The 15,591-nt window shown below is 52.9% G+C and overlaps 1 protein-coding gene across 1 annotated transcript; it reads right to left on the reverse strand.

Annotated features, from left to right (window-relative positions):
- Positions 1–658: 658 nt before the first annotated feature.
- On the reverse strand, positions 659–14,815 carry LRRC15 (leucine rich repeat containing 15). Its single transcript, XM_025377952.1, has 2 exons — positions 14,739–14,815; positions 659–6,306 (listed from the first exon to the last, which is right to left on the reverse strand). The coding sequence occupies exon 2, from the start codon at positions 6,301–6,303 to the stop codon at positions 4,558–4,560; it is 1,746 nt and encodes a 581-aa protein (XP_025233737.1). The 5' UTR covers positions 6,304–6,306; positions 14,739–14,815; the 3' UTR covers positions 659–4,557.
- Positions 14,816–15,591: the final 776 nt, after the last annotated feature.

The following is a 15,591-nucleotide window of genomic DNA, read 5'->3' on the forward strand; positions in this document are numbered from 1 at the left end:
GACCCTGAGGCCTGGGTTGCAGGGCTGGCTCAGCCACTGGCTTACTGGGTGACAATAGGACATTCATTTCCTGTCTTGAGCTCCTTTTCCTCGTCTATAAAATGGGTTGAACTTATTCTTCAGGTCTTTTCCAGTCACAGTGGCCTATAGATACCATTTGTTATTTTCTTTTTGGTCCCTACTCATTTTCTTTTCTTTCTCTCTTTCTTTCTTTTTTTGTTTTTGTTTTTTTTTTTTGGAGATGGAGTCTCGCACTGTCTCCCAGGATGGAGTGCAGTGGCGCCATCTCGGCTCTGCCTCCCAGGTTCAAGCCATTATCTTGCCTCAGCCTCCTGAGTAGCTGGGATTACAGGCACACACCACTATGCCCAGCTAATTTTTGTATTTTTACTAGAGATGGGGTTTTGCCATGTTGGCCAGGCTGCTCTTGAACTCCTGACCTCAGGTGATCCACCCGCCTTGGCCTCCCAACGTGCTGGGATTACAGGTGTGAACCACCACGCCTGGCCTCCCACTCACTTTCCAAAGGCCTATTCTCAGCCCAGAATCTGCTTTCTGTGAGGATCTGTCCAGTTCAACCTTGCACAAACATAGCAAGAGCAGAATCCACAGGTGTGAAACCCCCTACCCAAGACATCCATAGAGAGCACACACAGCCCATGTAAATTATTTATTGTTGATTCTGTACACCAAATGTATTACAAGCAGCATCCAGCAGAAGACAGACCCCCAACCCTGCCCACCAGGGCTCACACTCTACAAAACCCTGAGGGCCTAGAAATCTCTAAATGCATCGCCAAGCACTGGGGCTGATTTGCAGTAATTCTCTAAGCAAGGCAAACATGATCTACTTTTGAAGGCAGCATGAAGGCAGAGGGTTGGTGAGAACAATCTCTCCTTAAGAAGAAACCTGGGGCGGAAGGAGTTTTACCCGGAAGTGGCTTGCCAGCCCACCCTCTCTGAACCACAGCAGTGGCTTCCTTCCAAGGCCACCACTGCCTTCCCAACCACCCAGAACCAGTTCTGACTGTGGGATCTGGGGACAGAATCTTTTGAGTGGTTTGTAGCTAAAAGCTAGGATACATCTAACATCTGTCGACCAACTCTGGTTCCCGAGTTATCTCTAGCTGTCTGTTCTCTGTAAACTTCCTGAGTTTGGAAATTCTTTCCCAACAGCTTTACGCTGGCATCTGAAAGGCTGTGGAAATTGTATCCATGAAAAGTTCTAAGAGCTCTCGTATCTCTAAATTCTAAGGAGGAAGAACAATATACATACAGCCCAATTCCCATGAGAGGGGCCAGCTATTCTATTCTTTAAGGGGTGGGTGAGTTTATTTTTTCCTGTAGTTACAAAGCTTTTGATCTATATGGTGCCAAGTGAGGTTCCGATGACCAAGACTTTGGAGAGCAACAGGGGAATGGCTTCCATTTTCTTTGGTTTAATGACGAGCCAAGACAAGCCATGAGCCCTTGTACAAAGTTCAGAGAGATAAATAAAACTCCCAGCCTATTGAATACCATGCAGAAGAGCAAGTGCCTCTGTGCCCCATCACAAGCTGGTAGAGGTGGCACTCCTACCACAGGGGTGCTGAGGGCTAGAGAGAGAATCCACACCCAGTGCTTTGAAGGGTACCTGTGCACAGTAAGCCCTCTTAAAAAATAGTGGTTCTCGTTGCCTTTTGTTGTCTTTTCTCCAACACTGACTCCCAGCTCCCAATCCAGATGGACGTGGGACTGTCAAGGAGCTGGAAACAGAGGGGGAAAGTGCACTGAACTCTGTACCCTACTCCAGCTTTCTGGGGGACCAGCCGGCTCATTCCAGCCCTGAGAATTGAGCAAATGCATCAGCCTGTTGGAAAGGAGACTCCACTCAGCTTTTCTTGTAGTTCCCCGGCCAGGCAACGTGGCGCAGAGAGATTGAAGGGCCCACTGAAGAAAAGGAGGCCCAATGGCTCCATCCAACTACTCTGATGGGAGAAAGGAAGAGGCAAGAGGTTCACATAAAGGGGCCCTCACCCCTCACCTACGGTGCTCCTGGGTGGTGTCCTCTGAGGACAGCGGCCCTCAGGTCAGCCTCTGGGCTGGAGAGGAAGGTGTTCCAATGTCATGGCTACTGCCAGGAATACCAGGGGTTCTGGGTTAAGATTGGCAGGGCCCACGGGATGAGGAGACCTCCCACGTCTCTCCAGCCCTGGCCCACTGGTGCCTATGCACGGAGACATCTGGAGGCCACTCACAGGAGCACCCAGCAGGTCTGGAGACGAGGAATGGGGCAAACCCATGCTCCCCGTCTGGAGGGTACGGGCCGGGCTGCCCCTGTTGGCACCAGGCACAGCAGGCCACCATCAGCGGGTGACGCTCATGTGCCATGCTCTGAGCTCACTTCCTGTTAGCCCTGGCAAGGCTTGGTGCACGTCCTCCAGGTACTACCAATAGTTTGGAAATGCCCTGGGGACCCAGATTTGCCATGGGGAGATGACATCTCTTGTCTCTGACCGGCCTCATCTCTCCTAGATTCCCTGGGACAGAGAGTGAAAAGCTACAAAGTGCACTAGAGTTTGCAAACATCCCTCTGGACGCTTTTTGTGCAGGAACTGGAAGGGAAACGTGGCCAGCGCTGTGCTCCGATCCTGGGGGATGTCACAGTGTCTTGCAGAGCGGGGAACTAATCAGAGCCCGTCAGGATTGGTGGTGGATTTCCACGTCCCCGCGGAGTCAGCCGAAGTTCTTTCCTGGGCAGACATGGAGACCCGAAATTCTCCATTTCACTGTAAACTGGGCCAGTTGTCCGGAGAAAGCCACATGTTGCCATGAGCCTAACTTCTTGAGCGCCATGTGAATATGTTTGTAGCAGGAAGGCCAGAGAAAGCAGGCATTCGTGTGACTGTGACTCGAGGAGGAGACTAACCCGGGAGCAAACAACTCAACTCCTAACCAGACCACATGCAAGAGGAGCTCCAGGGAGCCCCCAGACCCAGTGTGACCCGTCGTTGTACCCCCGTGTTGCCTGCTGTAAGTGAGATGCTGAAGTTTAGCTGCCAGCTGACTGTGATGCTGACGGAGAATTTGACCATATTAGAAAGACACTGGATTCCGTTACACTTGGTTTTCAATTAAAGGATCTCATCTCTGAGCTATTTCACTTCCCCTAAGTGAAGAATGAAAATTAAAAACAGATACAGGCATGTCATGCCCATAAAAGGCTCCAGGCGGAGGGGCCTCTGACGAGCCGCAGACAGCTTGCTGGCAGGGAAGGGCGTGTGGCTGCACGGACCTCTGCAGTCAGGATGCTTCTGACCTGGCCAGCCAGGGTGCCCCAGGTTTCAGGGTCTCCAGATTTAATTAGATCTCCTGTGCAGGCCGGAGTCTCCCATCCTGTCCACACCCACATATTCTCCTCCACCCCTGGCCACTGGGCCTTTGCACAGGCTGGCTGTGGGGGGACCGTCCTGGCTCACGGGGAGCAGGTCCTAGGTAAGTCCATCTCCGGAAGCCCCGGTCTCCTCTGGGAAAAGCCCAGGATGGGGGATATTGGTGATGCTCTGTGTCTGGGTCTGAATGCTGATTACACAGGTATGTTCAGTTTGTGGAAATCCACCAAGCTGTACCCACTTTTCTGCACATACGCTTCAATTAAAATTTTTAAAACAGAACTCTAGGGGTGAACACAAGGACCCCCAGGCACCAGATTTCTTTCTCTATCCTGTACCAATAAGCTGATTTTAATGTTTTTAGAATTCCAAAATCCTACATGATTTCATTCCTTAAAGGGCTAAAGTTTTCAAAGCAAAGTTTGCAGTTTGGAAAGATCCTTCTCTAAAAGGCTGAGCTTGCTGTGCTGGGGTCTTCCTTCCTTTTCCAGATAAAAATCACAAGTGAGATGCTGATGACGGCTCTGTCTCCAGGAACTGAGCGGCATGATTTTCCTTCTCTCTTTCACAGCATCTCCAAACCCAGGCTGCTTGACGGCTCGTAAGAAACCAGTTAAATGGTTTGAAGTCTTCTTTGAGGAGAGAACTCACCCTGCCTTCAGGAGCAGAAAATCAAGGGGAGAACTTTCATTTGAGGGGACATGCTGGGTCAAGCCATAGCACAAACAAGAGGAACAAAAGAAGGGAAATCAACTTACATAATACTTAGGCGAAAGGGGCTATCTCGGCGGAGAACTATTCCCACGAAGTGAGCAGGCTGTGGACTAACTGAGTCTACAGCGGCCAGGAAGGGGCCTGGGCGCAGGGAAGGCTGTTCCTGGAGGACAGGTGGGGAGGATTTGGAGGAGGAGCCCTCCTGAAGGAAGCCCAGGGGTATGAATCAGAAATCCCCAGGGCTTTTGCCATGGCCAGTTGGATCTATCTTCCTGATTGTACGAAGGTCCGACACGACCTGCTTCTCTACGGGAGAATCAGGCCGGTCAGGAAGAGGTAGGCACACCTTTCTCTAGGGCCAGAAAGAATAATCACGGGAAAGCTCCATGGACCCAGGGGTGGAGGCAGAAAGATGAAGTTCTCAGGTCCTCCAGTCCCATCATTCCCCAGCCCTGCTCCAGCCTCTGCCTCTTTAACACTCGTTGGGTGCCTTCATCTGCATCAGGACGGCTTGGCTTCTCTTCTTGCAGCAGCAACAGCCGATGCAGGCAGCCAGGGAGCAGGCCAGGGCAACAATGCCAATGACAATGGCAGCAATGGCCAGCCCGCTCTGGGCCTGGGTCATGCCCCAAACACTGCGGTCGTCGGTGACCTGAATGGTAGTCAGATCGGTGTAGTCTTCCACAGGGCTGGTTAGCTCAGTGGTAGAAGAGATGGATGTGGTGTCAGGATAACTTGATGTGTCTGGGTACCATGACGTTTCTGGATAACTAGGCACCTCGGGGACATGGACACTCGGAACAGCAACGTTGACATTGATGATAATGAGGGACTGGCCTCGGACGTTGGCTGGGCTGAAACACACAGGTACCGTGTCCGTCCCTAACCTAGGCTGGTTGAGCAGGAGCCAGTTGCGGAGTGGAAGGATGTCTGAGTCACACCTCCAGGGATTGTCGTACAGCCGCAGCTCACACAGTTTCCCCAGGTGATCGAAGATGCCGAGGGGCAAGTTCTGCAGCTGGTTGTTCTGCAGCTGGATGGTCATGAGGCCGTTGACGTTGGCAAAGATATTCCCTGGGAGCTGTCTGAGGCGGTTGTTCTGCAGGGAGATATTCTGCAGGTTGGCCAACATGCGGAAGACGTTCCCGTCCAGGTCCTGCAATGCGTTGGTGTGGAGGGACAGCTCCCGAAGCTCCGTGAGCCCGTTGAAGGCACCCGGGGAGATGAAGCTGATCTGGTTGCGGCTAAGAATCAGGACCTGCAACTGGCGGAGGTTGCTGAAGACGTTGTCAGGTAGAGAAGTGATATGGTTGTCATAGAGCCAAAGCTCCCGCAGGTTGGGCATGGGCCCGAAGATCCCCGGAGAGAGCTCCTTCAGGGAATTCCCAAAGAGGGTAAGACGGTTGAGCTGGGGCAGCTGCATGAAGATGCTGGGCGGCAGCTGGGAGATGTGGTTGTTGGACAGGTAGAGTCTCTGGAGGTTGTGGTTGTTGTGGAAGAGACCAGGGGAGAGCAGCCCGATCTGGTTCTGCTGCAGAGCCAGTTCCTGCAGGTTGACAAGTCCATCAAAAGTGCCCATGGGGATATCCGTGAGCCTGTTCTCATAGAGCCGGAGGACCTGGAGGTTGCCCAGGTGCTGGAAGACCCTGGGTGAGATGTGGGTGAGGCTATTCTTGCCCAGATTGAGCTTCGTGAGTCCCACCAGGTGGTCGAAGGCTCCGTCGGGTATGTATTCCAGGTGGTTGCCATGCAGCTGCAGCTCCTTGAGGTTGCTGCACTGGGAGAAGTGGGCCGGCTGGATCTGCACCAGCTGGTTACTGGACAGAAGGAGTGACTCGAGGCTGTCCAGGCCCTGGAAGAGGCCGATGGGCAGAACCTGCAGCTTGTTGTTGGCGAGGCTGAGATAGCGCAGCGAGCCCAGGTTTCGGAAGGCCCCGGGCATAATGTGTGACAGTTCATTCTTCTCAATCCTCAGGGCGATGAGGGCTGAGATATTGAGGAACGGGGACTCACTGAGTTCAGTGATGTGTGTGTTGAGGATCTGCAGGCTCATGGCGTTCCAGGGCAGAGGGGTGGGTACGGCCACAATGCGTGCCCCGGTGCACTCCACCTGGGAGGCCCTGGAGCAGGTACACTCACTAGGGCAGCCATAGTAGGCCAACCCTGCACCCCAGGCTTGGCAGCCCACCAGCAAAAGGAGATAATGCTTCAGTGGCATAGCCTCTGCAGGGGGAGAGAGCACACGTTAGTCAGGGTCCCCTAACCAACACTGGCAAGTTTTAAGCCAACATCAACTTGCAGTGCCAACGCTGGCTTGGCTTTGCACCCCATCATCTGAATTCATGCTCCATCTGCTCCGGCCAGCAAGCCTCTGCACCTGTGCCCCTGCCTTTCTGCTTCCATGTCTTTGCCCAGGCAATTCTCCCTACCTGGAGTGTGCCTTGTCCTTACACAAAATTGTCCCATGCTTCCAAGTCCAGCTCCAGTGCAATCACCTTTAGGACACTTCCCAGACTCCATGTGTTAATCAGTTACCCTTCCATGAAGTCATCTTCCCAGTCTCCATCATTGGTCATGCCACGCTGGCCTTGGATGGCATTCACTGTGTCCCTGTCTGCCTCCTTCCCCAGCCAATATGCTTTCCATGGACACGGAATTCATCTTTCACCCCTACAGGTTCCTTAGGGCGGGAACTGTATCTTACCCACAGGTTCCTTAGGGCGGGAACTGTATCTTACCCACAGGTTCTTTAGGGCGGGAACTGTATCTTACCCACAGGTCCTTAGGGCAGGAACTGTATCTTATTCATCTCTGTATCCCTCACATCATCTGAATGTGCTAGTTAAACACAGCCTTGTCAGGAGGAACACGGAGACAATGGGAACAAATAAATAGGGCTGAACCTGGGGGAAGATGGTGAGGCCACAAACATGGTGGCCTGCCGGGAGGTGCAGCAGCAGAGTTAGGACCACAGAGCTAGGATCTGCCCGAAAGGCTACAGTGGAAGCAGCTCTTCCTCACCCTCGCCTGGGCCTGCCCTGCCCAGCCCATGACCACCAACCATCACTTAGCCCTCTGTTAACACTTTCACCTGTGCTTCGTCTAGGTCGAATTCAAACCACCCTCCCAGGAAAAGGAAATGACGTGTCTGCACCACGTCCCGCCTTGCTGGGAGAGGCTGCTGTGGCTTAGCTGACGCCTGAAGCCAGTCTTGTGGGTATAAGTCCCAGTTTCCACAAGAAACACTGTGGAGTCCTTGAGTAAGTTCCAGAAAACCTATTGAGATGTACTTTGAGCTAAAAGATGGTAGGTCAGACGTGGTGATGTTCTGAAATGGAGGCAAGTTCATGGAAATGCTGGTGTTTGAAATCACTGATGACAATGACATATATAACTCTGTGTGTATGTGTGCGCGCGTGTGTGTGTAAAATGTAGAGATATGGGACATGGATGCTGGTCCCTATATGAATGTTTAAGGAACACCAGCAGTTTCACCTTGAATGAAGCTTGAGGCCTGCAAGCTTCAGCTCCCTCGTGTGTGAAGAGGGGATGGTAACTCCTGCCCCGCTCTTGGGGCTGTTGTGAGGAGCGAACAGGGAAAGGATGCAGGGCCATCCTGGCCAGTGCTGTGCAAATGCGTGTCGTTGTTCCATGCTTGTCCACAGCATGGACCCTAGAGACTCCTAAAGTCAGGAGGGCCTCAAAGTGCTTCTGGTCTTGGCATTCGTAGTCAAGGAACTAAGAATTTCTGTGTACACGTGAAAGTATCTCCAACTTCCACCAAAGGTTCAAAGATCCAAACTCCCGGAAGATTCAGCAGCACTGCCGGCCACTCATTTCCATCACTTTATGGGGATGCAAGAAGCAAGGAAAGGCCTCTGAGCTTAAAGCCCAGGTCTCCAGACCCCTAGCGAAGTACTTTGAGTGTTAATGCTACGCCTCCCTTTCCATGAGCAAAATTCCTGAGTCAGAGAAAGGAATTTCAAATGATGGCATAGAAGCCGTCAATGGTTGGGTAAAGAAGGTATTCCTCTGGTCTCTGTTTGTGGCTCTGAATTCATGGGGTCTGGAGCCTGGCCCACGTCTCAGAGTAACTCAGGCTTCCCAATTTGGCCTCAGCCCCACGCATCCCTTCCCTGCCCTTCCCCAACAAGCTTACTCTGAGATAAAAACCTAAGCCCATTCCCCAACCACACAGACCTTGATTTTTTTTTCTTTTTTTTTTTTTTTTTGAGACAGAGTCTTAGAGTCTTGCTCTGTCCCCCAGGCTGGAGTGCAGTGGCACAATCTCTGCTCACTGCCACCTCCACCTCCCAGGTTCAAGCCATTCTCCTGCCTCAGCCTCCCGAGTAGCTGGGATTGCAGGCGCCCACCACAACACCTGGCTAAATTTTGTATTTTTAGTAAAGACGGGGTTTCACCATGTTGGTCAGGCTGGTCTCAATCTCCTGACCTCAGGTGATCCACCTGCCTCGGCCTCCCAAAGTGCTGGGATTACAGGCGTGAGCCACCGTGCCCAGCTGAGACCTTAATTTTTTTATTTGTTCACAGCCTATGCAAGCCCTGACCTATTATACTTTTCCATTAAGAACTTGACTAAGTATATAGAACAATGGAAATAAGAAAGGAAAAAGAATACCTGTCCAATGGCATCTAGATGCAAAGGAATGGGGCCAGATTACGCTAGGGACACATCTAAAAAAATAAATTTATATCGATAAATGTCAGGTCCAGAAGCTGACAACAGAAAATGAGCTGCCTAAAGAGAGTGCACAAAAAGAAGTGGCTCAATATTCACCCTAGGAGAAGACTTAGGACTTTTTACTAGCGATAACAAAGGAAGGAGGCTGCCCACAAAAGCTAGTGTGGTCTGAGACTGGATTAATAGAAGTATCACATGTGGAAAAAAGGAGGTGATGGTCTCACCCTACACCGCCCTGACACGGCCACACCTATAGTGCTGGGCTCAGTTCCACTCTGAACTTCAAAAGGCTAATGACAAACTGACCTCCTGAAGAATTCTAGAGGATGGTGAGGGGGTCTAGAAGGAATCCATTGAAGGAACTGTGTCAGCACCCTAAGACATGGTGAGAAAAAAATTAAATTAAAATTAAAGTGAAGGAGCTGTGGATGAATAAATAACCAGAGGAAGAGATGCTGTGAGAAGCCATAGTCACTTTTCTAGCATCCCTGAAGGGCTGCCACGGGATACAGAAAGCACCCAGCTCAGTGTGGCTCCAGAGGTCAAACGGGTGCAGAAGTCACAGAGTAGCAGATTTCAGTTCACCGCGGAAGACAGCCTATCCAGAGTCAAAATGGGCAACCTCACAGAGGGAGTAAGCTCTGTCACTGGAAGCCATCCAGCAGAGGCTAAAGCAGCCACTTGGTAAGCAAGCTGTGGAGAAGATTCCCACGCCTGGTAGGGGATTGGACTGGAAGACAACTGGTGTCCTGTCCATTCCTAAGACCTTAGGATTCTAAGGCTGAGTTCCAGGGCATGAGAAAACAATCTGTCCACCAAGACAACGGTGCCTGTGCTCTTAGGGGTCTGTGTGGACAGTGGGTATTTGCCCACTGGTGGAAGTGTATGTGAGATATTTACTGCCTGGACTGACGTACAAAAGGTGGAGTTTGAATTGCTCCTGGAGACAAGCTAGCTGGCGCTTATATTTAAAATACACTCATATACCCAACGTGCTTCAAAACAGTGTCACAGCCCAAGTGTCAGAGACTAAGTGCACATCACCTGGCCAGCCCAGGGCAATCTTGAGTTTCCCATCTATGAATGGCAGTGTAGGAAGAGGCACCCTCTGAGGACCCATCTTTATGTGGCTTTCTCTGAGTCTGCACCCCCCAGCTGGGGAGGGGCATCAAGCCAGTCCAGGCTTGTGCCAGGGGAAGGTGCCTCTTGACCTGGGAGGACTGCAGAGATAATTCCCTACGGGAACCGGGCCACCACTGTCTAAAATGGACCACACTCAGCATGACAAATATTGCAAGAATTTGCAGATTTTCCTCTTTATAAATCCTCACATCTGCAAAGCCCACCCCAGCACCACATGCAGCAGTTTCCTGTTTTCCAGCACTTTTGACTGCTGTGGCTGGCGCCCAGGGCTCCACAGGACCTCCAGAGAGCTCCCCTCAAACCCAGCTGCAAAGCCCGCGAGAGAGGGAGGGGCCACAGAACCGGGATTGACAGCTGGGCCCTTGGATTCTCAGCGCGTGGTGCCAGCTCGCGCAGTGGCCGCAGCCTCCTGGAGCCCAGCACATGGAGGCCTAATAGCCCACGCTGCCTGGAGCCGCTTGGCAGCTGTGACAGATGGCGGTTAAAGGGCCACAAAGCTGCCCTAATTATAACTTCTCCAGGCAGCCGAGAGCGTCCTCAATCACTTCAGTGACTCAGTCCAGCCCCTGTCCAGCTCCTGGGAAGGGGGAATAGCCTGGCGTCTATCACTGGCCCATGAAGTCAGCAAGCTGAGCAGACAAACCGAAGGACAGCCTGACAGCTCACCTGGGCGCTCCGATGCAGTCCCTCCCCGTGAACAGAAGCGCACGAACCAGGGCGCTCCGGCTTCAGGTCTCAGCAGAAGCACCATGACTCATGAGCAAACACATAATTAGCCTCGAAGCCCTGGGCCTGGTTGGTTGGTGGGTTGGGACGTTTTTAGTTTAATACCATCGTTCACATTCCCTGAACACGAGGTTCCCTGGAAGGAGACTCCTTCTTATTTTAATGCCACAGAGCATAACTTTTGGAGGGAGCCTGGAACACCAACATTCTGCTCTGGTTGACACTAAGTTGAAGTGTGAGCCTCGGGCAATTCGCCAAGCCTCAGTTTCCCCTTCAGTAAAGACTTCCAAGGGCCCTTGGAGCTCTGCTATCTTTTGATGTGAGGCAGGAAGGAAATTTGGCCTGAAGCCCGTCATGCTCCTCACTTCTTTTTCGCAGAGGACCTGCTGGACCTCCAGCAGGGCCGCCCGGCCTGGCTCCAGCTTCATGCCGAGGAACCTGTGCCCATCTTTTCAGGTCCACCTGCCTCCAAGTTTCCCAGCCAGGGCAATCCCACTCAGTAATCAGCATGTCTGCACGCAGCCAATACCTGTTGCCTGGAACCCAGGGACTGGGAGGGGCCTCTGGGAGCTTCTGGCCCTGCCCCCTCCCAGTGCACCCGGGGAAACTGAGACCCAGAGAGCGGCTGTCTCTCCCTGGCTACCCAGTCGTGGCCTCGTCTACAGAGAGATGTCACCCAAACAGCCTGAGGGCTCCCGAGGAAGATGTCAGGCTTGGAGCAGCCGGGGTCTGTCGTCACTGCCCACAGCAGGTGCTGTCCTCAGTCACGCGCTCATCGGGGCTCAGGCCAGTAGGTCTGCCTGAGAGACTTGGCCTGAAGCTCAGGCCTCGGTGCCTCCAGACCTCCCCATCTCACCAAACGTCCCCTCTCCTCGGGCAGCACATAAAATCGCCTGGCTTGTTTAACAGAACTGACCTCATAGCGTTGCTGCTGTGAGGATTAAATGAGTTAATGCATGTGAAGCACTTGGGTGAGTTCTTGGCACAAAGTGAGGACCCAATAAATGTTTGTGGCGATCGTTATTTTTGTTGTTGGGTAAAACCAGAATCTCTGGAGACTCCGCCCACAGAGATCCCGATCCCTAGGTCTCAGTGGGGCCCAGGATGCTGCATGTTTTACAAACTTCCCAAGTGACTCCAATGCAGGAGTCCACAGAACATGCTCAGAAACACCACGTGAGGTCTAGACTAGCCGAGAACCCAGGCTTGGACCTTTCATCGCTGACCGCTGAGAACAAGAGGGCCCAGCACGGGGGAGGCCGCAGGTCCTGCCACAGGCCTGGCCCCAGCCTCTACCAATACTTCTCTCATTAGCCCCTGCTGCATCCCCATCAGGAACTGCGGTTTGTGCTGAGTTGAACCTGGCAATAGAAGCTGCTTCCAGAAACGGCACTTACAGCCTGGAGCACCAGAGGTGCAAGAGCTGAGTGCACCTAGTCAAACCGTCTGCTCACTTTGTAGCTGGGAAAGCTGAGGGGGTCCCCAGGGAGGAGGGGACTGGCCCAAGGTCACACAGTCCGTTAGAGACTTCTGACACCCGATCAGGGCCCCTAACTACAGAGCTTGGCGAACCCCTGAGCCTCATCACCGGGATTCGGGACCGTGTCAACCACATGCCTGGTACCCGATCAGGGCCCCTAACTACAGAGCTTGGCGAACCCCTGAGCCTCATCACTGGGATTCGGGACCGTGTCAACCACATGCCTGGCAGGGCGGGACTGGGGAGGAGGTGGTTTTGCACCCCCCAGCTTAAATCAACCGAGGCTCATACAATCCACCTTCCCCCTGCCCAGCATGATTCGCCAAGGGCAAGTGCTTCTACCGACTACCAGGCTGCGTGGGTTCAGGGATTCCTTCTTTAAGGCTGCTCTGATGCCAGTGTTTGTTCAGTTCCACCTGGGTCTCCTGGAGGACTGTAGGGAAGGGAGGGAAGGGACGGGGGGTCACCAGAAAGGGTTGACCCCTGTAATCTCAACAACAAGGCTGGAGATGGAGTCAGGGCTGCAGATGGATTTGTGATGAGGGGTGTGTGGATTTGAAATAGGGACAGCTGCACCTTTCCCTGTGTCTCTGCTCAAATGTAGAGGCAGGAGCTGGGGCCAAGGTTACAGGCCCCTGATTTGGGAATATTCCACCCCAAACAGAAAGCATCCTTGAACTCCGAAGCCAGACTGGCCACACCCTCACCCTCACCTTGATCAAGTGGGGAACCCCATCTCTTGTCTCTCACAGCCCTTCAAAGCCAAAATGTTGCTTATTGTTTTAAAAAAGAAAATCAGTTAAAAAGCGCAATTCCTTTCCAGCCCTTCTGTTGGGGATCCTCCCAGGTTTGGCTTCCTACAGAGGCCAGAGCAGGACTGTCATTAGCCTGGCAAGGGTGGCAGGAGACACTGACAAATCGCCCAGCAGAACAGGGAGAACTGCCCCAAAAGGGCTCTTATGAGACTAGCCACGGTCTACAAACAGCCCCCTTCTCAGGTGGGCACCTGGGATCCCAAAGTAGAGAGAAATGGATCAGCCCCTGATCCCAAAAAAGCATCAGAAGCAGATTCTAATTTCTGTGTCCCGAAGCCAAGAGAGGGCATGAAATCTGAAGCAGCAGTGACTCTTTCGTGGTCAGGATTCAGGACAGCAAATTGCCATGTGTGATCACAGTCTGCTTACTGGCAGGACTGAGCAGGGGCAGCTTCTCCCCCATCTCTTCTTATTTCTCCATGTCTGGATCTACTCCTACCCTCGCCTCACCACCCCCTCCATTTACTGAGCAAGCTAAGGGAGTGTTCCCTAGCCCTGGGAAGAAGCTTCCACGACCTGACTTCTGCGGAATCTATCCAGAACTTTCCCCTGGCCCGACCCCTCTCACATGCCTGCCTCATCACTGCTCAGCCCGCCCAGCTGACTCAAGACCACAGACAAATTGGACTGTCTGGCCCTGAATTTACCCCAGATGTTCAATCTATGCAGAACGAAGGAAGTGCCAGCCATTAGAAAACTTCTAAATTAAGGAGCCAGTGCACCAGCACATTTGAGAGCTGCCCGAGATAAAGTGATGTATCCCAGATAACCTCAAAGGAGAAGCTGGCACGTGGCAGACAGGCACCCGGCACCTGCCGCTGGAGCACACGTGTCATCCCAGAGAGTGCAGCTGCACCGAGGTGACGCCCTGGCCCGGGAGGTGGAATGGTTCTCGCACTTTGGCAGGGGTGGGAGAGTCTTGAAAGTTCTGGTTTTCCACAGTTGGTTTCTTGGCCCAGGTCCTGCCTCTCCATTTGAGCAGAGACACAGGTCAAGGTGCAGCCATCACAATTTCAAATCCACATGCCCCTCATCACAAACGCATCTCCTGCTCTGACTCCCTGCTCAAAGCCGCCAGGTTCCACCGAAGCCGGCCCTTCCAGCGGGAGAGAGGGGAAACTGCCAGCATAGTGTCCCCTAAGCCACACGGTTAGAGCCTGAACAACGCTGAGCCCATGTCTGAATTCCAAACTGGAACTGCAAACCAGGGACCGGCACATCTGTTGAAGTCACACCTGCAGGAATTATGCATCTATGTAAAGAAGACAGCTCTCTTGCCTGGGAAACCCCCATGAAGGAAAATCTTGGACAGACCCAAATGCGGGGCAGACCACTGGGGGCCACCAGGGTAAGTGCCAGGAAAGACAGCACAGGCTCAAATAATCTGAGCCTTAAAAAGAAAAGTTCTTCCCCCAGTGGATCTAGATTCCAGAAAGGTCAATCCAGTGACAAGCGGGTGATAATTTCGTCCACTTTCAGCCCAACTTGCTGGTCTCAGACATCTCAGCACCCCAGGACGACATCATGAGCTGCTCAGGGCAAGGGGCCAAGAGACTGTTGAGGTCTCAGCAGAGTGGCTGGTGATCCTGGTGTCCGGGCAGTGAGGGAGACAGGCTTGCACCCCTCCAAGCGCAGGCTTCTCCTGGCCCTGTCCCGAGAGCATCCCCAGGCACATGGCAGCCCTGCCCCTTCTGGGGTCTCCCAGGGGAGCAGGCCCAGCAGAAATGGGAAGGGGCTGGCCGGGTCCTCTAAGCAGAGAGGAGGGAGGGGGTGGCTCGCCTACTTACCAGCAGCTCGGCGCCCGCCCGCCGTGGACAAGAGGGAGCCTGAGAGGAGGACGAGGGACGGCTCAAGGCTGCAGCATGAGTGTGGCTTGCCTGAGCTGTCCCGGTATTTAAACTATCCCGGGCGTGAGTCACTGCAGAGGGCAGTGTCGGCCCTGGGAGGGGGGACTGTGGGCCACGGTGCAGCGCCTGGATGTCCTGGGCTGGCACTACAGGGGACACACAGCTGGCATCCCTCAATGTAAGGGGTTTGCTTCAGCTGTGTTTAAAAGCTCAGGACACGTTTTCCTCTTTCTTTCTTTTCCCCAGTGTTTCACTGCTTTGGCTGCTGTGAGAGGGGAGTTTACAACGACCCCGTAGCCCCCTCCCTAAGTGACTGTGGACCGATGCTGCCCTGCCCCGCCCAAGGAGACATGGACAAGGACCCCGAGAGAGGCATGGGGCAGGATTCAAGGGAGTTTCTTTGCTCCTGGAAGTATTGGCAACTGCTTCTCCCTGTGGTTCTAGAAAACTCATGTATTCTTCTATTTCTTTTTTATTTTAAACTTTTTATTTGGCTTTAAATTTACAGACAATTAACATGATTCACCTGTTGTTAGCATTTTGGAAAAAGCATTTATTTTAGATTCCAAGGAAAAATATAATTATGACCACTGTGTCCCCTTTAAAAACAGTATTTCTGATTTCCTTGCGATGCTGGGGTCTGTGCCATTACTGCTGCTCTGAGAGGTGCAGGCACACACATCTCTGGCTTGGGGACGGGCAGTCAAGGGGCCTATCTGGGTGTGCGGAGCTTCCCTATGCCCCTCACCTCTGCATTACAGCCCACACCCTGCTGCCTCTGTCTGCCCCCTTC

This window comes from Theropithecus gelada, chromosome 2 (assembly GCF_003255815.1).
Source record: "Theropithecus gelada isolate Dixy chromosome 2, Tgel_1.0, whole genome shotgun sequence".
Lineage (NCBI taxonomy): Eukaryota > Metazoa > Chordata > Mammalia > Primates > Cercopithecidae > Theropithecus > Theropithecus gelada.